Raw genomic sequence first — 24,404 nt, forward strand, 5'->3', positions numbered from 1 at the left:
ACCCTCGTGTGCAGGGCGAGAGGCTTCACAAAGAAAGAGGTCCTTCGAAATGCGTAGCCACACCCACTGCTCCACCCACATGCGATATCAAGGAGATCCCCTGCAACACACTGTGCCTGTGTACAGAGCTCTGGTCTGTCCTCCACCTGACAGCACGGCTATCCAGGACTACAAGTGTGAACTCAGAGAGGCGTCCATGCTGGGAGTGTTGAGTACATGCTTTTTCAATTTTATTTTTGGGAGTGGCCAATTTGCATTTGATTTTAACATTAAAGCTTTTAACTCTACTGCACTTAGTGTGTGCTTTTCTTGTTTGTTTGTATGCATGGGTCTTTGATCTGTGGCCATTGGGTGCCCAATGAGCATTCAACCCACAGAAGTTACATCATTCACAGTCAACTCCCAAATCCAAAATGGTGGCACCAGAGATCCAACAGCAAAGAGAAGAATCAGCATTGGGAGGACTGTGCTGGACTTCATGGGCTACTAATGGCGCTTTTCCACTGCATGGAACCGTATCGGTTCGGCACGCTTTTGTGCTTTTCCACTGCTGGTACCGCATGGTATAGGGTCGGAACGGTTCGGTACGGTACGGTATAGGTTTGCTTTTCCACTGCATGGAACCGAACGGTACGGTACGGCTATGAAAAAACAGTACCTACTCGATTGTGGTTCCAACTGGTACCATATCCCACAATCCTTTGCATGCAGTCACTACTAGCCACTGATTGGTCAGAGAATCCCACCCACCCCGTTGTTATCCCACCCACTTAACTTTAGTACTACTTTAGTGGAAAAGCAAACCTATACCGTACCGTACCAAACCGTTCCGACACTATACCATGCCGTACTGCAGTGGAAAAGCAAACCTGGCTGAGTAGAGCCGAGCCGGTACTAGCCGGTACTTGCAGTGGAAAAGTGCCATAAGTGCCTGAATACTATTATAGGATTTGTAGCTGATGACTTTTAGCTTTTGAAACACTAGAAGTTCCTCTTTAAAGTCACATCATCTGGGACTTATCTGTAAATTTGGTTTCCATAAAGCTATGGTGTTCCCAGTAGATTGAAGGCCACACTTGAGAGACCACACATCTACCCCATTTGGCATTTTGGCCCACATCCCAATCATCTCTGGTTTCTATCAATTAACGAGGAACTTCTAACATAACTGAAAATGGTGTTTCCTTACACCCTTCAATTAAAACAAAGGGGTGCCCTTTCCCCCAGATGGGTTATATACCAATACTCCAAAGACTCACCTGACAAAATAAATTAATCCATTCAGGGTCACAGTTTTTGGTGCAAATGACCAGGGGGGGAGTAGACCACAGTTCACCAATGACCACAAGTCCGTGTCAGGGTCATAGCACTGCATGACCATAGTCTCTTTGCCTTCCAGCGACCCGATGGCGTAAAGCTTGCCCCGACAGGAGGTGGTGGAGCAGTTGTCCATGGGGTACATCATAGGTCTGAGCGATTCCCAGGAGTCTGTGCTGTGGTCGTAGCGCTCTGAGCTGTCTGACGCGATGACGTAAAGCAGCCCTTTCAGCACCGTGGAGCTATGATATTCCCGGGCCTTCAGCATGGGAGAGACCTCTGTCCATTCGTTCACGCTGGAGTTATACCGCCAAACGCAGTTGTATAGCCGGGAGCCATCAGAGCCACCTGAAACACACAATATAAGAGGCATTAAACATGTATGTCTAGGCAAAATACACAGTCAAGCCTGCCTAAAAAAAAAAGAAAAAAACAGGGAAGAGGAGCACCCAACAAGGTAGGCCCTCGCCAGGGCTTTTTTTTGTCAGAGGAACAACCCCCCCCCCCCTCCTTCTAAGTCACTTTTTGTTTGCACCCTCTACCCACCTCCCAGCACCAACCCTTGGTTCCACCCACCTCCCAGCACCATCCTTTGGTTCCACCCCCTACCCTGCCCACCTCCAAGCACCGTCCCTTGGTTTCACCCTCTATCCACATCCCAGCAACGTGCCTTGGTTCTACCCCCTACCCACCTTCCAGAGAACACAGAGCCAAGTATCTTTTTGTGGTTCTAATTAATTTGTATGGAATGTGTCAATGATAACAAGCAGTAAAACAGACCCCCCCCCCCACCAGCAACAACAGACCCCGTCCCCCCCAGCAACAATACATCCCCTGCAACAAAATACCACCCCAGCCAAAATAGACTCTCCAACAGCCAGCAACAATAGACCCCTCCCTCAACAGTAGATCGCGTCCAGCAGCAATTGACCCCCCAGCAATAATAAATCCCCACCAAAAACAATGGATCACCATGTAAAAATAGACCCCCCCCAGCAACAATATATCCCTCAGAAGCCAGCATCAATAAACCCTCCAGCACACCCTAGCACCCCTGGTCATTGCATGCATTCAGTGCTGGGACTGCAGTCCCCTGCGTTCCCGCTGAAGAAAATCCCTGGCCCTCGCACAGTCTTGTGCTTTTTTTAGATCTAAAGAAGATTGTACATTCAAACATGTATGGCCAGCAAAGCCAACATTGGTGTCCTATTGGAGAGACTTCATTAAAATTCCTGTCCTGTAGAAACAACGGGAAGTGAGAGGAAATCTCTTCAATGTCCCATTGCGGGATTTCCCTTTTATTGCTATTCTGCTGTCAATTTCCAAGACATTTTCCCTTATTACCAGGGCACACACAGTGAATCTTACCAGTGGGGACAAGGACAGTAATAGAAACCTGGAACATGTATCAAAACAAGTGCATGGAATACCAATAATTAGTGGTGCAATATTGCTGGGTGTCAAACCAATTAATGGCCCTGGTGAGGTCACTGAGGTGACAGTGTCACCCTAGCATGAAGAGGGCCAAACCATTAAGGAGTCCAAGGAAAACTTGTAATTGTTCATCAGATACTTAAAAAGACAATACGTTTCAGGAGACAGGACATTGCCTCTTCATTAGGGCTTGGGGGTTGTATAAATTCTTGCAAGGACTGAAGTAGCACAATTAAAGGGCCCCCTCCAAAAAGGAGCAGCTCGAGATTTACTAACTTTTGGCGAACTAAAAGGATTTGGGATTCTTTTTTTTTTACCAATTTGAGTTGGACGTGTTCTACCCACTAGTTGTCCCATGTATTGACACATGACTCAGCGCGGTTAGCATACAAATATGCACTATATTACTAAAAGTATTGGGACGCCTGCCTTTACACACACATGAACTTTAACCACTTTACCACCGGAGGATTTTGCTGTCTTACGTCCAGGCCACTTTTTGCGATTCGGCGTTGTGCGAATTTAACAGACAATTGCGCGGTCGTGCGACGCCGTACCCAAACAAAATTTACGTCCTTTTTTTCCACAAACAGAGCTTTCTTTTGGTGGTATTTGATCACCTGTGCGATTTTTACTTTTTGCGCTATAAACAAAAAAAAGAGCGTAAATTTTGAAAAAATAACAATATTTTTCAAATTTTTTTATAAGAAATCCCCCCCCCCCCCCCCCCCCCAAAAATGTAAAAAAAAAAATCGAAATTTTTTTACATTTTTGGCCAATTTGTTTTCTGCTACATATGTTTGGTAAAAAAAAAAAAAAAAAATCGCAATAAGCGTATTTTGATTGGTTTGCGCAAAAGTTATTGCGTTTACTAAGGGAAAATTTCTGTCATTTTTGGTGTTTTTTTTTTAACGAGTAATGGCGGCGATCTGCGATTTTTTTTGCGGGACTGCGACATTGCGGCGGACCGATCGGACCCTTGACTGACATTTTTGACACTTTTGGAGGTACCAGTGACATTACTGCAGTAATCAGTGCTATACATATGCACTGTTACTGTAAAAATGACACTGGCAGGGAAGAGGTTAATTTTATTGGAGAGGGAGGGGTTAATGTATGCAGTGCTGTATCTTGGCCTAGGCCAACAAGGCCCAGGCCTAGGGCGGCACTTTGCAGGGGGGCAGCAAAAAAGCTGTACCCTGCACAAAAAAAAACAGCCTCCTCCCGGGTCCCGCACGAAAAGGGTCTCCGCCGGCTTGCGCTACACTTTTAATATAGTACCAGTCTTATGGGGTGAATTGGGCCAGAGGGCAGAGTCCAGGAGGCAAATCGGTCTGGCACCCCCATAAAGCGGTCAATGATGAGGCTGCACTGATGGGCAGTAATGAGGCGGCACTGATAAGGCTGCACAGATGGGCACTAATGAGGCTGAACGTATGGGAACTGATGAGGCTATGCTGATGGGCACTGATAGACTTGTGGTCTGTGGTTCACAGATGACAGGGCGGGTCGTAAACAGTAAAGGGTGTGGCCGTTACAGGAAGGGGTGGGTCATATGTAAATTAGGGGGTGCACAAGTTTAGTCAGGCCTAGGGCAGCACAAAACCTAAATACACCACTGAATGTATGCCTGGTGCTTAATGAGATGTGTGGGGGGGGGAGGTGACTGAGTGACACAGGGACAGATCGCAGGTTCAGCTATGCTGAACCCTGCAATCTGACCCTGCCTGTCACTTAGGAGATCTGCCCACTTTGTTTACACAAGCGGGCGGATCTCCAGACTCGATTCCCCGATGATCGGGAAAGAGCAGCGGCGATCGCTGCGCTCCTCCCCTGGCCCGACTCCCGCTGTGACTGAATACAGCGGGAGCGAGCCTCCGGCGGCGTGCGCGCGAGCCTCCGGCGGCGTGCGCGCGCGCCGCCCACAAGGGGAGGAGTCCAGCGACGTAGGACGGGAACGAGCCACTTTGCCGCAGTACAGTCAACGTAACTGGTCGGCAAGTGGTTAATGGTATCCCAGTCTTAGTTCGTAGGGTTCAATATTGAGTTGGCCCACCCTTTGCAGCTATAACAGCTTCAACTCTTCTGGGAAGGCTGTCCACAAGGTTTAGTAGGGTCTATGGTAGGGTTTCTCAACCGGGGTTCCATGGAACCCTAGAATTCCTCCAGAGGTTGCTAGGGGTTCCTTGAGCAATGAGCAACTTCTGCCTCTCAGATATGTTGCCACTGACACCATTGATTTTTTATCTAGCTGTAAGGGGGTAAATTCTTCCCAATGACCACAAGTGTAAGGAGCATTCATCCCACTGACCATCACACTAATGTATCATGGGTTGTAGATGTAGTAATTTTAGCAGGGGTTCCCTGAGACCGAAAATTTATTTCAAGGGTTCCTCTGTGTTGAAAAGGTTGAAAAAGGTTGGTCTATGGGAATGTTTGACCATTTTTCCAGAAGCGCATTTCTGAGGCCAGGCACTGATATTGGACGGGAAGGCCTGGCTTGCATTCTCCGCTCTAATTCAGCCCAAAGATGTTCTATTGTCAGGCCAGTCCAGTTCCTCTACCCCAAACTCGCTCATCCATGTCTTTATGGACCTTGCTTTGTGCAGTGGTGCGCAGTCATGTTGGAACAGGAAGGGGCCATCCCCAAACTCCTCCCACAAAATTGGGAGCATGAAATTGTCCAAAATGTCTCGGTATGCTGATTGCTTAAGAGTTCCCTTCACTGGAACTAAGGGGCCAATTCCAACCCCTTAAAAACAACCCCCACCAAATAATCCCCCCTCCACCAAGTAAAATGTAGTCATTTATTTATAAAACTATTTTTTTTTTCAGCCTGTGATGATTTGTACATTTTTATGATGTGGCCCCCATACTGAAAAATTTGGAGAGCCCAGCTGTGGAATAATAGACATTGTATGAATCCATGCACAGATGGAGCAGCTAATACAGTAATATCGGCTGTCATAGCAGCTCCTCAGTTCCGCATCTGCTCCAGGCAGTCTCCGGGGACATCATCATTGTCACTTTGTCATAACGAGACAATCACCGCACATTAGGGGTGGCACCAGGCGGTGAATGCTACTTTCAGCTGGGTTCAATACTCTGAACATAGCACTGAATGTCTACAAGAGTCCGGCACAGCAGGCAAGAAGATCAATGCTCCTTGGATCACTCTTCTTTTCACAATTAAAGCTGAAAATCTATTATGCTTACAGTTGGGAAAATAATTTGACCCCCTACAGATTGTGTAAATTTGCCCACTTACAAAGAAATGAAGGATCTATAATTTTTATCATAGGTGTATTTTAAATGATAGAGACAGAATATCAACCAAAAATCCAGAACAAACCCATGATACAATGTTATAAGTTGAGTTGCAGTTAAGTGAGTAAAATAAGTTTTTGATTCCCAAGCAAAACATGACTTGGTGGAGAAACCCTTGTTGGCAAGACGTTTCTTGTAGTTGGTGACCAGGTTTGCACTTTTAGTCCACTCTTCTTTACAGATCTTCTCTAAATCCTTAAGATTTCTTGGCTGTCGCTTGACAACTTAAAGTTTTGGCTCCCTCCATAAATTATCTTTAGGATTAAAGCGGAGTTCCGGCCTCAAAATCGACACAATCGATTTTGGGACATCCGCTTGCTGAGTGTCCCCTGAACAACAAATGGATAGTCGCGATTTTATTTTTTTTTTTAACTTACCTTGTTTCAGAAGAAAATATACTCACCTTCCTTCCACTTCCTCCCTCTGCGGCCGCGGCCCGCGCCGTCACTTCCTGTCCTGCAATGCGTCCTGGGAGCTCTTACTCATCACTCCCAGGAGGCAATGGGCAGTGACGTAGGCGGCCGGGCTCCTATCACAGCTTGCACAATGAGCTAGAACCAGGAAGAAGGGAATACATTTACATACTGCGGCTTCGGATAACCACAACAAAGATGGCCGCGCTCCGCAAACGATTTTAAAATTAAGATTTTACGATTTACACTAACTTATAAAATTATGTAATACGGGATTAGCGGATGTATTAAGGGCGATGGATCACTATTTGGGCAGTATTTTTATCAAAAAAACTATTCTGAGGCCGGGAACTCCGCTTTAAGGTCAGGAGACTGTCTAGGCTACGCCATGACCTTAATGTGCTTCTTCTTGAGCCACTCCTTTGTTGCCTTGGTGGTATGTTTTGGGTCATTGTCATGCTGTAAGACCCATCCACTACCCATCTTCAGTGTTCTGGCTGAGGGAAGAAGGTTCTCATCCAAGGTTTTACAATACATGGTCCCGTCCATTTCTCCCTCAATGCAGCAAAGTCAGCCTCTACCTTTATTAGAGAAACAGCCCCAAAGCATAATTTTTCCACCTCCATGCTTGACTGTAGGGATGGTGACTGTAAGGATGGTGACTGTAGGGATGGGGACTGTAGGGATGGGGACTGTAGGGATGGGGACTGGAGGGATGGGGACTGGAGGGATGGGGACTGGAGGGTTGGGGACTGGAGGGATGGGGACTGGAGGGATGGGGATTGGAGGGATGGTGGCTGTAGGGATGGGGACTGTAGGGATGGGGACTGTAGGGATGGGGACTGGAGGGATGGGGACTGGAGGGATGGTGACTGTAGGGATGGTGGCTGTAGGGATGGTGGCTGTAGGGATGGGGACTGTAGGGATGGGGACTGTAGGGACGGTGTTCTTAGGGTCATAGTCAGCATTTTTCTTCCTCCAAACAGCAAGTCGAGTAAATACCAAAGAGCTTAATTTTGGTCTCATCTGACCACAGCACTTTCTCCCAATCCTTCTCTGAATCATTTAGATGTTCATTGTCATGACTGTACATGTGTCTTCTTGAGGAGGAGGAGGACCCTGCAGGTTCTGCAGGATTTCAATCCATGGCGGCGTTTTGTGTTACCAATGGTTTGTTTGATGACTGTGGTCCCAACTGCCTTGAGATCATTCACAAGCTCCTCCCATGTAGTTCTGGGCTGATCCCTCACTTTTCTCATGATCATCCTTACCCCCATGAGATGAAATCTTGCATGGAGCTCCAGACTGAGGGCGATTGATGGTTATTTTGTGTTTCTTCCATTTGCGCATCGACCCAACAATTGTCTCCTTCATACCAAGCTTCTTGCTGATGGTCTTGTAGACCATTCCAGCCTTGTGTAGGCCTACAATCTGGTCCCTGAGTCCTTTGACAGCTCTTTGGTCTTCCCCATGATGGTGAGGTATGAATGGAAGAAAGATTCTGTGGACAGGAGTCTTTTATATACATAACAAGTTGTCGTTAGGAGAACCTTCTTAAAGTGATAGGACTAATCTGTGTACCACATGAGCACCTACTGTAGCCAATCTGTGGGAGGCAGAATTATTGTTGGTTGGTAGGGAATCAAATACTTATTTTACTCACTGAACTGCAACTCAATTTATAACATTTGTATCATGTTTTTTTCTGGATTTTTGGTTCATATTTTGTCTCTATTATTTTAAATACGCCTATGATAAAAATGATAGATCCTTCATTTCTTTGTAAGTGGGCGAAATACAAAACCTGCTGGGGATCAAATATTTATTATCATCACTGTATATTTCGCCTTCCCTGGTTCCTTACCCTCCCTCCTTTTTAGCAGGGTTCATCCTTAAAGCTGAACACCAAGCAAAAATAAGATAATAGTGTAGTACCCTCCTATGTAGGTGGTACTGAGGACATGGCTCGTTTGGTGGGGGGTGAGTGTAGCACCCTCCTAGGTAGGTGCTAGAGAGGACATGGCTCATTGGTGGGGGGTGAGTGTAGCACCCTCCTAGGTAGGTGCTAGTGAGGACATGGCTCATTTGGTGGGGGGTGAGTGTAGCACCCTCCTAGGTAGGTGCTAGTGAGGACATGGCTCGTTTGGTGGGGGGTGAGTGTAGCACCCTCCTAGGTAGGTGCTAGTGAGGACATGGCTCGTTTGGTGGGGGATGAGTGTAGCACCCTCCTAGGTATGTGCTACTGAGGACATGGCTCGTTTGGTGGGGGGTGAGTGTAGCACCCTCCTAGGTAGGTGCTAGTGAGGACATGGCTCATTTGGTGGGGGGTGAGTGTAGCACCCTCCTAGGTAGGTGCTAGTGAGGACATGGCTCGTTTGGTGGGGGGTGAGTGTAGCACCCTCCTAGGTAGGTGCTAGTGAGGACATGGCTCGTTTGGTGGGGGATGAGTGTAGCACCCTCCTAGGTATGTGCTACTGAGGACATGGCTCGTTTGTTGGGGGGTGAGTGTAGCACCCTCCTAGGTAGGTGCTAATGAGGACATGGCTCGTTTGGCGGGGGGGGTGAGTGTAGCACCCTCCTAGGTAGGTGCTAGTGAGGACATGGCTCGTTTGGCAGGGGGTGAGTGTAGCACCCTCCTAGGTATGTGCTACTGAGGACATGGCTCGTTTGGCGGGGGGTGAGTGTAGCACCCTCCTAGGTAGGTGCCTAGAGTATAGATTTTGGCTCTGTCTGCTTACCAAAGGAGCAGCAGGTAAATCTATATTATTCTTTGCCTACCAGAGAGCAGGATCTGTTAGTGAGGTCTGCTCATCGTGCTCAGTATGCGATTCATTCAGTCTGGAGAGTGTTTCACACTGGTCCAATAGGGAAGCATGTTGGACAGTGGGAGGAAACCTGACCAATAGGTGCACAGACTTTTGATACAGCCCTGGTGATTGGCAGAGGGCAGGTCGCCTCAGTGCATTCTGGGATACTGTTTAAAAGCCAGGAGCACATGCAGGGTCTTTCGCTGGAGAGCGGAGTCCCAGAGGGAGGGGGTGGCTGCCTCCTCCTCTGTAGAGGTGCCATGCGGTTGCAGGAGGTCTTCCTGACGGCCAGAGGTGCGGTTGAGAGGAGCTGAACCCAGAGGTCCAGGGAAGCTGACTGAGAGGGGAGACACTGGAGACCCTGGGACTGCAGTATCGTGAGTACAGGGACTTGTGTCAAGGGGCCTGACCTGAGGGGGGGCCACCCCTGCTCGTAGGATAGTCAGTGGACGGGTGTCAGTGGAGGAAGAGAGAGAGGATACTAGGGAGAGTTTCCTGAAGATAACTAGTTGTTCATAAAGTCGTCTTAAGGAGACTTAACTCACATTCATCCAAAGTGGCAGGATGAATCAACAGCCTGGCTGTTCCATACCTATTGCAAAGTAGAGAAGATAGGAGTCCCCAAACACTGTGATTTGGAGTATCCCACTATTTCCTTCTCCTATCCCCATTCAACAATAAACAACAAAACAACCAAATACCCCTGGACTGATTATTGGAGCATGAGCCAAGGAGAAATAAGGAATTGTCTTTGCTCATGGCCATGTGCTGGTAACCAGGGAGGAACCCACAAAGTGAATATTAAGCGGGGGCAGTGCTACAATAGAATTTAATAGCTCATCAAAGATAAAATGAGAAAACCAGCTTTGCTGCAATGTTTACCTTCAATACAGAGATTTCCCCTGCAGTACCTTTTTTCTGTCACTAGATGTTCCCAGGCAGATGGCCAGCATCAGTCTACAAAGCTGTATGTACAGTAATGGGAATACAGCACAGCAAGCATGTAAAAAGCCAAATTGTTCTCTTTTAGGTTTGGACAGAGCGATGAGGGGTTAGAACCGCTCCGCTGTGCAAGGATCACATATTTCTCTCTCCCTTCTCATCCCCTATAGATATATATACACACACACACACACACACACACACACACACACACACACACACATATATATATATATATATATACACACACACACACTCACAAAAGTCAGTACACCCCTCACGTTTTTGTAAATATTTTATTCTATCTTTTGATGTGACAACACTGTAGAAATGACACTTTGCTACAATGTAAAGTAGTGAGTGTACAGCTTGTATAACAGTGCTGTCCCCTCAAAATAACTCAACACACAGCCATTAATGTCTAAACCGCTGGCAAGATCTGTTGCTTTACATAAAGATGGCCTAGACTATAAGAAGATTGCCAAGATCCTGAAACTGAGCTGCAGCACGGTGGCCAAGACCATACCGTGGTTTAACAGGACAGGTTCCACTCAGAACAGGCCCACCATGGTTGTCCAAAGAAGTTGAGTGCACGTGCTCAGCGTCATATCCAGAGGTTGTCTTTGGGAAATAGATGTATGAGTGCTGCCAGCATTGCTGCAGAGGTTGAAGGGGTGGGGGGTCAGCCTGCCAGTGTTCAGACCATACGCCGCACACTGCATCAAATTGGTCTGTATGGCTGTCATCCCAGAAGGAAGCCTCTTCTAAAGATGATGCACAAGAAAGCCTGAAAACAGTTTGCTGAAGACAAGCAGACTAAGGACATGGATTACTGGAACCATGTCCTGTGGTCTGATGAGACCAAGATAAACTTATTTGGTTCAGATGGTGTCAAGCCTGTGTGGCGGCAACCAGGTGAGGAGTACAAAGACAAGTGTGTCTTCCTACAGTCAAGCATGGTGGTGGGAGTGTCATGGTCTGGAACTGCATGAGTGCTGCTGGCACTGGGGAGCTACAGTTCATTGAGGGAACCATGAATGCCAACATGTACTGTGACATACTGAAGCAGAGCATGATCCCCTCCCTTCAGAGACTGGGCCGCAGGGCAGTATTCCAACATGATAACGACCCCAAACACACCTCCAAGATGACCACTGCCTTGCTAAAGAAGCTGAGGGTAAAGGTGATGGACTGGCCAAGAATGTCTCCAGACCTAAACCCTATTGAGCATCTGTGGGGGATCCTCAAACGGAAGGTGGAGGAGCGCAAGGTCTCTAACATCCACCAGCTCTGTGATGTCATCATGGAGGAGGGGAAGAGGACTCCAGTGGCAACCTGTGAAGCTCTGGTGAACTCCATGCCCAAGAGGGTTAAGGCAGTGCTGGAAAATAATGGTGGCCACACAAAATATTGGCACTTTGGACCCAATTTGGACATTTTCACTTAGGGGTGTACTCACTTTTGTTGCCAGTGGTTTAGACATTAATGGCTGTGTGTTGAGTTATTTTGAGGGGACAGCAAATTTACACTGTTATACAAGCTGTACACTCACTACTTTACTTTGTAGCAAAGTGTCATTTCTTCAGTGTTGTCACATGAAAAGATAGAATAAAATATTTACAATATTTGTGAGATACTATATATATATATATATATATATATATATATATATATATATATATATATATACATACATACACACGCATACATACATATATACACACACACATGATGCTGCAATTCCGGGTAGTAGACGGGAATACGCGCCACCGGCAGCTCGCTCCCACTGTAATTATGCTTAGTGGAAGCAGAATAATGGACGCCGAGGACTCGATGTCCGCCGGCACCCACCAATTGTTCGTTACAGAGGCAGATTGCCGTTCTGTCAGTGGGGAAGGCATGGATCCTGTGTTCTTGCAAAGTAGGGACTAGGATCCATGCCTTCCCCTAATAAAAGCACCTCCCCCACAGTACACAAACACTGGCTAGGAACACATTTAACCCCTTTGATCACCCCTGATGTTTAATTCCTTCCCTGTGTCATTAGTACAGTAACAGTGCATATTTTTTTAGCACTGATCACTGTATTGGTGCCACTGATCCCCAAAAAGTTTTCAGTGTCCGATTTGTCCACCGCAATATTGCAGTCCCATTATAGGTCACTGATTGCCGCCATTACTAGTAATAAATAAAAATATCCCATAGTTTGTAGACGCTTTAACTTTTTTTGCAAACCAATCAATATACAATTACTGGGGTTTCTTTTTTTTTTTTTTTTTAACCAAAAACATGTAGCAGAATACAAATTGGCCGAAATTGATGAAAAAATTAGATTTTTTTAATTCTTTTTTTTTTTTTATTATTATTGGATGTGTTTTATAGCAGAAAGTAAAAAATATAGATCTTTTTCAAAATTTACGCTTTTTTTTTTTTGCTTATAGCGCAAAAAAAAAAAAAAAATCCAGGGGTGATCAAATACCACCAAGAGAAAGCTCTATATGGGGGGGGGAGGACATAAACTTTATTTGGGTACAGCGTCGCACGACTGCGCAATTGTCCGTTAAAGTAATGTAGTGCTGCATCGCAAAAAATGGCCTGGTCATGAAGGGGGGTAAATATTCCCGAGGTCAAGTGGTTAAGCACTACAGAGCTGAAATAAATTGGACTCAAGTGACCCTCTATAGGGAGTTGGGAGCATGAAATTGCCCAAAATGTCTTGGTATGCTAACGCCTTAAAGCGGTTGTAAACCTAAAAAAAAATGAAAAAAAAACCCTGCAAGACAAAGGCATAATGAGCTAGTATACTAGCTCATTATGAATTACTTACCTTAGAACGAAGCCCCGACACGGACCCCCGGACACCACTGTGGGAGCTGCCATGATCCCTCGACGTCTCTTCCGGGTTCGGCGGCTCCGGGGCTGCGATTGGCCAGAGCCGCGATGACGTCACTCCCCGGGAGTCATTTTCCGGCAAGCTCCCGGCAAGGAAAGCTGAAGGTCCGCTGGACCTTCAGAGCGCATGCGCCGCTAGAGTGAGCGGCTGCATGCACTGCAAATATCTTCTAAACCGTGCCGGTTTAGAAGATATTAATTGTACCTACAGGTAGTTAAAAGTGTAAAAAAGCGGTATACGACCACTTTAAGAGTTCCCTTCACTGGAACTAAGGGGCCAAGCCCAACCCCTGAAAGACAATCCCATAACCCCCCCCCCCCCTCCACCAAATGACTTGAAGCTGTGCACAAAGCAAGGTCCATAAAGACATGGATGAGCAAGTTTGGGGTGGAGGAACTTGACTGGCCTGCACAGAGTCCTGACTTCAACCCAATAGAACACCTTTGGGATGCATTAGAGCAGAAACTGCGAGCCAGGCCTTCTCGCCCAACATCAGTGCCTGACCTCACAAATGCTCTTCTGGAAGAATGGTCAAACATTCCCATAGACACTCCTAAATCTTGCAGACAGCCTTCCCAGAAGAGTTGAAGCTGTTGTAGCTGCAAAGGGGGGGCCAACTCAATATTGAACCCTACGGACTAAGGCAGGCCATAGACGATTCGAATTTCGTTCGAAAAATCGTAAATGGCAGTGTTATCGAACGATTTTCGTATCGTTAGTGTGGTATGTAAAACGTTCGATTTTCGTACGACAGTAAAAATTCACATATCCAACATGTTGGGTTTTTTTGCGAAAATCGGCCGAATTTCGTATCATTAGTGGGGGAGTTGTATGATTTCGCCTAACAAAAACACAGAACAGTAGGGAATGTGTCCGGTAGAGATGTGGTTAAAAGGCACAAAAAATAGTGTTTTGTCGTACGATTGTCGGCTCACATTGATGGTACACTCGATGAGTGCCGCTTTTGTTTATCGAACGATAAATCGTACGCAATTCGAATCGTCTATGGCCTGCCTAAGACTGGGATACCATTAAAGTTCATGTGTGTGTAAAGGCAGGCGTCCCAATACTTTTGGTTCTTCTGACAATATAATGTATCTGCCTGGAGTTCAGGATTCGGGGACTGACTAAGCTCCTCTCGCTGCAAATGAAATGTATTTACTTGTGCTGGAGGTTGTTTATTGAGAGCGTCTGACGGCTATTAATACACCAGCCCAGCGCGTGACCATAGAGAGGGGGAAGCCGAGGATAGGAGTGTGAACCCGTCTACCCAAACCTGGATCCGGGCCAACAGCTCCCAACACGGTCCGCAGACAAAGGAGAAGCCTGGAGCGGCTTAGAGAAACCGCCAAACGGCTCAAGCTGGACCGGTGTATGATTTATGGAGAGGATCACAGATATACCCTGGATCAGGGGTACAGGAACAGATCATGGGGCCCCACAGAAACATTTAGATGGGGCCCTCCTGGGGACCTCCCTACTGGTATAGATCTCAGCATGTATTAATCAAGGACAGGTAGCAGGAGAGTCATCAGCACAGTCAGTACAGTGACTGACTGAGAAATAAGTGATGGCAAAAAAAGATCAAGTGGTCCATCAAGTTTGCCCTATTTTTTTTTTTAAATGACTATTTATACTTTTTTTTTGCTTTTTTTGGTAACTTTTTTTTGTCTAATTATAGATCTTTGCTTGTCCCAAGCACGTCTGAATCCACTTACTGTTGACTGACTCCCTACCTTTGCTGAAAGTTCATTCCAAGCATAAACTACCCTTTGGGTTAAAAAAAAACCCAAAAATTGGTCGGTAGATCAGAGGCGTAACTAGAACCTTCAGGGCCCTGATGCAAGTAACCATGAAGGGCCCCCCAGACCCCTGGCCGGGGCCCTTACCTTCAAGCCCAGGGCTCTTCCCACTAATCCTGGGGCTCTTTACACTCGTTGCATGGCCTTTTATTACGGTCCCGCAGCAGGATTCTTTCACAAGTTCTGCAGTGGGCCCCCTTCCTGCAATCTTGGGGCCTCCCCACAGTGGTGCAATGCCAGGGTCCGGTCGCAAGTGTGACCTTTGCGATCCTGGAAGTTCACCCACTGGTTTGCTACCGGGCCCCCTGGAGCATGGGGCCCGGTAGCGATTGCAACCCCTGCAACCCCTGTAGTTACGCCCCTGCGGTAGATTTAGTTTGGGCTTCTCCTGTAACTTCAGGAGCCAGGATTGTTTAGTCTGGTCTACTCGGAACTCCACAGGCTGGGAGTTTGATTACCTAGAACAGTGTCTAGACCAGTGGTTCTCCACTCCGGTCCTCAGGACCCACTAACAGGCCAGATTTTAGGTATCACCTTGGGGAGATACAGACTAGAATACTGCAATCACTGAGCAGCAAATGATATAACCTGCGATGTATTTCAGTTATCTTGCAAACCTGGCCTGTTAGTGGGCCCTGAGGCCCGGAGTTGATAACCACTGCTCTAGAAGAAGCTTCTGGAAATGAAGGCAGAAGACTTTAGATACCCGGCCTGGATGTTTAGTAGGGTTTCTCAACCAGGGTTCCTCCAGCAGCCTTTCTCAACCTTTTCAACACAGAGGAACCCTTGAAATAAAATTTCTGGTCTCGGGGGGACCCCTGCTAAAAATTAAATTAAAAATCTACAACTCATGACACATTGGGATTGGCTAAGCCAGCCTTTCTCAACACAGAGGAACCCTTAAAATAACTTTCCGGAAACCCTGCTAAACATGACTATATCTACATCTCATGGTACATTAGTGTGATGATCAGTGGGAAGATTGCTCCTTACACTTTCAACATTGGGAAGAATTACCCCCCTTACAGATAGCTAAAAGGAACAATGGCGTCATTGGAAACCTATCTGAGAGGCAGAAATTGCTCAAGGAACCCCTAGCAACCTCTGGAGGAACCCTGGTTGAGAAACCCTGTTCCAGAGGTTGCTAGGGGTTCCTTGAGCAATGAGCAATTTCTGCCTCTCAGATAAGTTCCCACTGACATCATTGATCTCTTTAGCTATCTGTAAGGGGGTAATTCTTCCCAATGACCACAAGTGTAATGTGCATTCATCCCACTGACTGTCACAGTAACGTACCATGAGATGTAGATATAGTCATGTTTAGCAGGGCTTCCAGAAAGTTATTTTAAGGGTTCCTCTGTGTTGAAAAAGTTGAGAAAGGCTGGCTTAGCCAATCCCTGTGGGGGTGTGCCCAGATGGTAGATACATTCCTGTTAAATAGGAGGAGATAGTCTTCTTTTTTCCTGAGTGGGAACGGGGCTGTGAGCTCCAGGGGGCCGCTTGCCCTTGGAGCATTGCTGGGGCTACACCAATGGACTGTGTGTGTTCTAGGATCCTGTGAGTAGAGCCTCGTTGCTAGTGCTGAGACTTTTCATGGTCCCCAGCCGTGAAACTTGGACTGTTTCAGCTTCCTATCACTTCCTCTACATCAGTGGTTCTCAACCAGGGTTCCGTGGAACATAGTAGTTGAGGTTGAATAAAGACAGTCCATCCAGTTCAACCTGTACAGGTGTGTGTGTGTCAGTGGCCTGATCATTTCCCATAACCCTGAATGTTGTGTTCTGTGAGATGCACGTCCAAGAGTCTTTTAAAAGTAGCCATACTCCCCGCAGCTACCACCAATTGTGGAAGAGAGTTCCACATTCTCACCACCCTTACAGTGAAGAACCCCTTACACAGCTTAAGGTTAAACTGCCTCTCCTCTAATCTCATTGTCTGGCCACGTATCCTCTTGCACTCCTTGAGACTAAATGGTTTCTTACCTATGCTGGGATCGCCATTGAGGTATTTGAATATCGCTATCATGTCCTCTCTCAGGTGTCTCCTCTCCAAGTTGAATAAATTAAACAGGGGTATACAATGTACAACATACAGGGGTATACAATGTACGGTTAACAGCAAACACACACACACATCATAGGTTGAACTGGATGGACTGATGTCTTTTTTCAACCTCACTAACTATGTAACTATGTAAGAGCTTGTAATCACTCCTCATAATTGAGGTCCTCCAATCCCCCAATTAGGTTAGTTGCCCTTCTTTGGACCCCAGGGTTCCTCCTGAGGTTGCTAGGGGTTCCTTGAGCAATAAGCAATTTCTGCCTCTCAGATAAGTTCCCCTGACACCATTGATCCTTTTAGCTATCTGGAAGAAGGTAATTCTTCCCAATGTCCACAAGTGTAAGGAGCATTCTTCCCACTGACCATCATATTAATGTATCATGAGTTGTAGATGTAGTCATTTTTTACAGGGGTTCCCTGAGACCTGAAAATTATTTCAAGGGTTCCTCCATGTTGAAAAGGTTGAGAAAGGCTGGTCTACATACTACTGCATGGTCCTCAGCTGTGCACCTATAGGCTGTCCTAGTCTACTGCTACTACCTCCATGAATAGTATTATTACTACTAAGATAGAAGTGTCCTCCACCAGCAACGCGTTTCATTTTGAAGTCCCCCAGATACTCTCCCAAGTTCTACTCCCAATAAATCTAAAGAAAAAAACAACCCCTAGATTGCTTATTGAGCCAGAGTGGATGGAATGTTTGCTGTGTGCCTGGCTGCCTTGCACTGATTTGGGAAACTCACAGCAGCCCCTACGGGGGTAGCGCTACATGCACAAGAGCACGTGCAGTCATACAAATGTAACATTTGGCCATATTTCACTCCTTGGAAGCTATGGGTGTTCCAGAGGAGCTGCCCATAGAAAATGAATGGCTGATGCGGGTATAAATGGTACTTGCATAAACACACGCATGCGTATACCCTCATACAGCCCCGTCCGCCCTCACAGCTAGCCTTGGACAAAGCACTACATACACCTTGTCCCCTGAGGAACCAAAACATTAATAAAAATCTAATTGAGACTTCTTCTTTAATGGCCGAAATAATTGGCCCAGTAAACAAGATCACTGCTCACCTGTCACATAGATGTCATTCCCCAGTGCTGCGATGCTGTAACCTCCTCCCAGGTGATCTGGGAACTCCGCCAGATACCTCCACTGCCCCGTGTGAGGGTTATAACAGTCCACTGTCACCAGCTCGTCACAGTCCTGGTCGCAGCCGCCGACCATCACCAAGATCTCCGCCAGTCCCGTGGAGGGCCGTGGCCTCATCCTCTCGCAGGGCAGGTCATGGCGGTCGTACTCGGAAGACTGGAAGGCACGGGCCTCCCCGATGAGCCTCAAGCAAGAGGGGCTGAAGTAGACCAGGGGGTCACTCTCCACATGGGCCAGCAGGTAGAAGCGGCGGATGAAGGGCAGGCGGACGTGCTGGAAGAGCTCGGGCCATCGGTGTTGGCGGTGGGGGAGGTCGGCCCTGACCCACCTGAGGATAATCTGATAAGCCGTTTCTTCCTTGTCCACGCACAGGCGGTCATCCATGATATATTCCAGCATCCGTTGCCACGGCAACCTCTCCACTTCCCGGGCCTGGGCCAGCTGTGGCATGTGGGCCAGGATGAAGCGCTTGGTGCTCTCGGCCAGGCCCCGGCAGGCGTAGGCCTCAGCGAAGTCCTGGATCTCCAGACAGTTGCTGACATCTAGCTGACGCTCCAGATAGGCACAACAGGCCTCCTTCACTGAAGGGAACTGGAAGAGGTCCGCAGCCTGTAGGAGAGGCTCCACGTTCTCTTGAGTGACAGTCACCCGGCCAGTGTAGCAGAAATCCACCAGCAGGCCCAGGATGGGCCCGGTGACCTGATGCAGCTCCACCCGCTCAGCCTGGCTCTCCCGCAGCCTCCCCGCAAACATGGCGCGGAAGTAGTTGCTGGCGGCGGCTAAAACAGTACGGTGGCATGGGAAGTCTTGCCCTCCAGCGCTTACAGTCATGTCAAAGAACTTCTGCTCGGCCCTCAGCTCATTGATACCTCGCAGGAGGTGAAGGGCATGTGAGGAGTCGTAAAAGGGCAGAGAGGAGTCAGGGGAAGGCGGGGAGGGAGAAAGCTCCATGATGAGTACCCAAACGCAAGGATCAGCGGAGGATCATCTGTGGAAGACAAAGAAGAGTTAACCATAGGAGGCATTGGAAAAAAGGGAGCATTCTCTTTTTTATCAAACCATCTGAAATTGGAACCATTTGTTTTCCCTTACTACAGTGAATCAGAGATCAGGATAAGGACAGCTGGAGAATGACAGAGGTGATCAGATTTCTTGTTCTGTGCACAGACATCTCAAGAAGAATCAATGTGGTTTCCCATAAAGACATATTCAACCTTTCAATGTCCTAGGGTAGCAAGGAAGATTCTCATCTGCTTTTGGCAACAAATACTTTCCATCAGGATGAAGTATGGAACCCCTGTCTAGGATGTGGAACAACTCCTCTTGGCCGACCTTACTATGGGCCGACTAGCTATCTTGGCATAGACATCACAAGGGGGAACCATTGTAGTTGCCCATAAAACCATATTCAACCTTTTAATGTTCTAGGGCAGCAAGGAAGGTTCTCATCTGCTTTGGGCAACAAAAACGTTCCTTCAGGACGGAGAATGGAACACCTATCTCGGATATGGAACAACTCCTCTTGGCCGACCCTACTTTGGGCTGACTAGCTATCTTGGCATAGACATCTCAGGGAGGAACCGTTGTTGGGAACTCATAAAACCAAATTTAACCTTTCAATGTTCTAAGACAGCAAGGAAGATTCCTCATTATCTGCTTTGGGCAACAAAAACTTTCCTTTAGGACAGGATATGGAACATGTGTCTAGGATGTGGAGCAACTCCTCTTGATCTACCTTACTATGGGCTGACTAGCTATGTTGGCTGGGCATCTCCATGCTTCACATAGTAAAGTTAAATGCTCCATACCTTGCACTGATGGAACCACTGTAAAAAAGTGGGAGTAAATGAGATTGCATCTGCTCTATAGAGCAATGGTTCTGATGGACAGTTGGCCACAGCAGCACAAAGGAATTTTTTCCATTATCCCAAAATGAGGAATAAACCCTGTTTTTTGGATGCGTGTTGATGTATAAAGACATTCCCTTTATGAAAACTCAGCCAGCAGTTCATAGTGCCTTTAAAAAACTGACTTGTCTTTATTCAAGCCTTGACATTAGTCTTCTATTGCATCTCATCATTATTTTAAAGTGGTAGTAAACCGCAGGAAAAAAAAAAAAAAAAAAATTATATATATATATATATATATATATATATATATATATATATATATATATATATTATCCCTGCAAATTAATGTCATAAATGTGCTAGTATGCATAGCATACTGGCACATTTTGAAAGACTTACCTGAAAACGAAGCCCTCCAGCAGAGTGCTTTCACCCCTGACAGGGCTTCCATTTTTACCCGGTCTTCCATCTAGGTTCACGGGCAGCCGTGGTTTTATTGGCAGCGCTGTGATGCTGTCACTCTCTTGCATGTGCATGGGAGTCACGTCCGCAGCACAGCTCCCTCTATGGACGGCATGCCGTCCATTGACAGCGCAGTGACGTCACCGGCGATGCAAAAATAAACATCTTCTAAACAGTGCACGTTAAGACTTGGTTCACATTAGCGCGACTTGTTAGCCTGACAAGTCGTGCTCCCTCGCGGTCCATTGCCTGCTACAGGACCCGTTCTAATAGGAGCGACACAAGTCGCTCCGACTTAGAAAAAGGGTCCTGTACTACTTCGGGGCGACCTCGGAGCGACTTGCATAGACTTCCATTATGTGAGGTCCCTGCAAGTCGCTCCGAAGTCGTGGTGCACGGGACTGACAAGTCGCCTCCCGAAGTAGTAAGGAGTCATGTCGCCCCAGTGTGAACCGACTCTTAGGAGATATTTACTGTACCTACAGGTAATAACATCCACTGCTCAAGCCCTGATGAAGGGGGGCTTTCCCCTGAAATGCCTTGGCTGTATTTTATGCACTTAACCAATAAACATTTCAAAAAAGACCTCTGGGTGATATAAACTTTTGTACTAGGCGCTCCTAAATACCTACCTACCCTAGAGTTTATTCCCTTCACAAAGACATGCTGCTCTTTACATCAACTGCTAAATGTTCTTTGTAGTAATATTTTGTGTAGCTGGCCTTCCCTGCTCGAGGACTGTTGAGTAGTGATGATCAGCTTGGGTTTGATTTGAACCTGGAAGTTAGCTGTCATTGCATGCCCAAGGAGCTGCAGGTAGCAAATTCCCAGATTCCCCACCCCGCTGTTGCACATGTGCAAAAGGAACAGGAGTGCTTGTGACATCATTGACCTAATTTGGCCATTTTAGGACAAGGACATTGACCATGTGACGAATTTAAGGTAATGATGCCATAAGAATCCCCACCAATTTGTGTACATCCCCTGCCCACAACTCATTGGCCCAGCAATGACCGCTAGGTTCTGGGTTTGAACCAAACCCAAGCCCAACCCAAGGTCAACTAAGCAGGAAGCAGAGGCCACCTTCAAAGATGGCTACACATAGAAACAAGGTTATAAACCATTAACAACCATGGACAGAAGTCATTTTTCAATGCTGATCTTATTGGCAAAACCTATAAACCAAAGCTCTGCTTTATTAAACACATCACAAAATTGGGTGTAGAACTGTAGATGATCCTTAAAAGGAAACCTGTCCATAAATTTGAAGGATGACATTTATGACCACCTTCTTCTTGGCTGTCTCTGACGTGAATACCTTTTGGAGTCACCGACCAGGAACAAGCGTGAGAGTCATATAAGAGTGAGGTCAGCACTCCTAATCTTAGGTCAATGACTCACAGAGATGTATAGTAACTAAGTAGAATTACTTCACTACTGTACTTAAGTACGGAAAGGCGGTATCTGTACTTTCCTAGAGTAGAATTTTTTTCTCCTACTTCCACTTTTACTTCACTACATTTTTTCAATGATTTCAATACTTCTACTCCGATATTTTTTTTTTTTTGTGCTGCATAGTTACTCGTTACAATTATAAAAATGACCACAGCCAGAACAGTAGATGGCAGGTTACATGAAGCTCAAAACATGTGTATTATCAGCGCATAGGAAAATAAATGCTAATGTATGTATAAATAAAAGCTGCATTTGAAATAATAAAAAACAATATGATGTTCAAACTTTTGACTTCTTTCTTTAATAACTACATAACACAGTACTTCTACTTCTACTTTCAGTACTTGAGTAGCAAAATTAAAAAAAAAAAAACTACTTGCAATACTTAAGTACAAAAAATGTTGAATACTTTAGTACTTCTACTCAAGTCACTTTTTGATCGAGCACTTCCACTTCTACTCAAGTCACTTTTTGATCGAGCACTTCCACTTCTACTCAAGTCACTTTTTGATCGAGCACATGTACTTTTACTCAAGTATGGGTTTCGAGTACTTTATACAACTCTGACTCACAGCATTGAAGTCCAATGGATCAACATGACCAGTAGAAGTCTAGCAAGGAACAAGCGTGAGAGTCAGATAAGAGTGAGGTCAGCACTCCTAATCTTAGGTCAATGACTCACAGCATTGAAGTCCAATGGATCAACATGACCGGTAGAAGTCTAGCAAGGAACAAGCGTGAGAGTCAGATAAGAGTGAGGTCAGCACTCCTAATCTTAGGTCAATGACTCACAGCATTGAAGTCCAATGGACCAACATGACCAGTAGAAGTCTAGCAAGGAACAAGCGTGAGAGTCAGATAAGAGTGAGGTCAGCACTCCTAATCTTAGGTCAATGACTCACAGCATTGAAGTCCAATGGACCAACATGACCAGTAGAAGTCTAGCAAGGAACAAGCGTGAGAGTCAGATAAGAGTGAGGTCAGCACTCCTAATCTTAGGTCAATGACTCACAGCATTGAAGTCCAATGGACCAACATGACCAGTAGAAGTCTAGCAAGGAACAAGCGTGAGAGTCAGATAAGAGTGAGGTCAGCACTCCTAATCTTAGGTCAATGACTCACAGCATTGAAGTCCAATGGACCAACATGACCGGTAGAAGTCTAGCATAGCTTTCCTTTAATACAAAAATTGTACCTGATCACCTTGAAAACACAGATGCAACAGCAAAGCAACTCTGGGCCTATTTTTTTTTTTAAACAGTAGTGGTCAACTTGGTAGATATGGGGACCTCAACTGTGGTCCTTGGCATCACATAGGGGTCCTGCACATAACATTCAAGCACAGGTCTGTGAATTAGAAAAAAATAAACCCTTGCTGTGCCCACCTACCCTCCCTCCGCTGCAAGAGTTAGGTGCTTGTTCAGTCTAGGGGGTGCAAGAATAGGATGAAATACCTACCTACCAGCTTCTTCTCTATGCCTCTCATGGCCGCGGTGGCACTCCTGCCTCCTCCACCAGCCATTGCTTGTGATAGGGTTAAGTATTAATCCCTATTCTTCTTCCTCTCTAGACCAGTGGTTGTCAACATACAAGGAGTGGGGGGCTTTAACTCGGGACAAGGTCATCCAACGCCCAGGGCAAAGAGGCCAAACTGCGCCCCCCCCCCCTTCCTTTAGGGTTAGTGTCAGGGCACCCCTATCCCTGCAATAAACCATTGCACCCAGGGCAGCCGCCCCTCTTACCCACCCGGCCCCGCTTTAACTGTGGCCCCTGACAGCTTCAAAGCGGCCGCAGATAATGTTCAGTATATAATAGGAGACTGTTAGAGACTTCAGACATACTATAGGAGGTGATCAGGGACTGCAGACATGCAATCTGGGTGCTTGGAGAGTGAACAGACACTACAGGAGATAGAGAGAGGGATGCTACATGAGACTGCTAGAGTTCACTGTCATTGAAACCTTCTGTACTAACTGCTGGCTCCTGCAAAGGGCCGCACAGCAAGTAACAAAGGGCCCCAGGTTGGGCACCAGGGCTCTAGACATGAGCATTTACCCTTGCAATGCAGGGGGCTAGAAGATTTTTTTCCTTCTAATTCCCAGAGTTGGGCTTCCAGCATTTGCAATGCTACAGGAGACTTTGAGACTTTAGACCTAATTATAAGAGAGGTGGTCAGAGATGTGCTACAGGTGTGACTGGAGACTGAAGGCATGCTATAAGAGACTGGTACTATGATACACGAGACTGCTAGAGATCCCTGCCATTACAGCTCGTTTTTACAATTCAATGCTCAAGACAAGAGCTACACATAAGATATATGTAATGCAACAGGAGACTGTCAAAGACTTGCTGCATGGTCAGAGACATGCTACATGTGTGGTTGGAGACTGAAGGCATGCTATAAGAGACAGTCAGAGACTGGTACCATGATACATAGGACTACTCTCCCTCCTAGCTGCTGAAGCATGGGGGCTACACACCAGGGGAG

At 46.5% G+C, this 24,404-nt stretch overlaps 1 protein-coding gene across 1 annotated transcript in view; it reads right to left on the reverse strand.

Annotated features, from left to right (window-relative positions):
• Window positions 1–24,404, reverse strand: part of KLHL21 (kelch like family member 21) — an 81,135-nt gene that overhangs the window by 12,140 nt on the left and 44,591 nt on the right. The window contains exons 2-3 of the mRNA XM_082273315.1: window positions 18,071–19,137; window positions 1,260–1,665 (exon numbers count right to left, since the gene is read on the reverse strand). Coding sequence (XP_082129441.1) covers window positions 1,260–1,665; window positions 18,071–19,100 — 1,436 coding nt within the window. The 5' untranslated portion in view covers window positions 19,101–19,137. The remainder of the gene's footprint in view (window positions 1–1,259; window positions 1,666–18,070; window positions 19,138–24,404) is intronic.

This window comes from Pelophylax lessonae (genome assembly GCF_965119305.1).
Source record: "Pelophylax lessonae genome assembly, chromosome: 12".
Taxonomy (NCBI): Eukaryota; Metazoa; Chordata; class Amphibia; order Anura; family Ranidae; genus Pelophylax; species Pelophylax lessonae.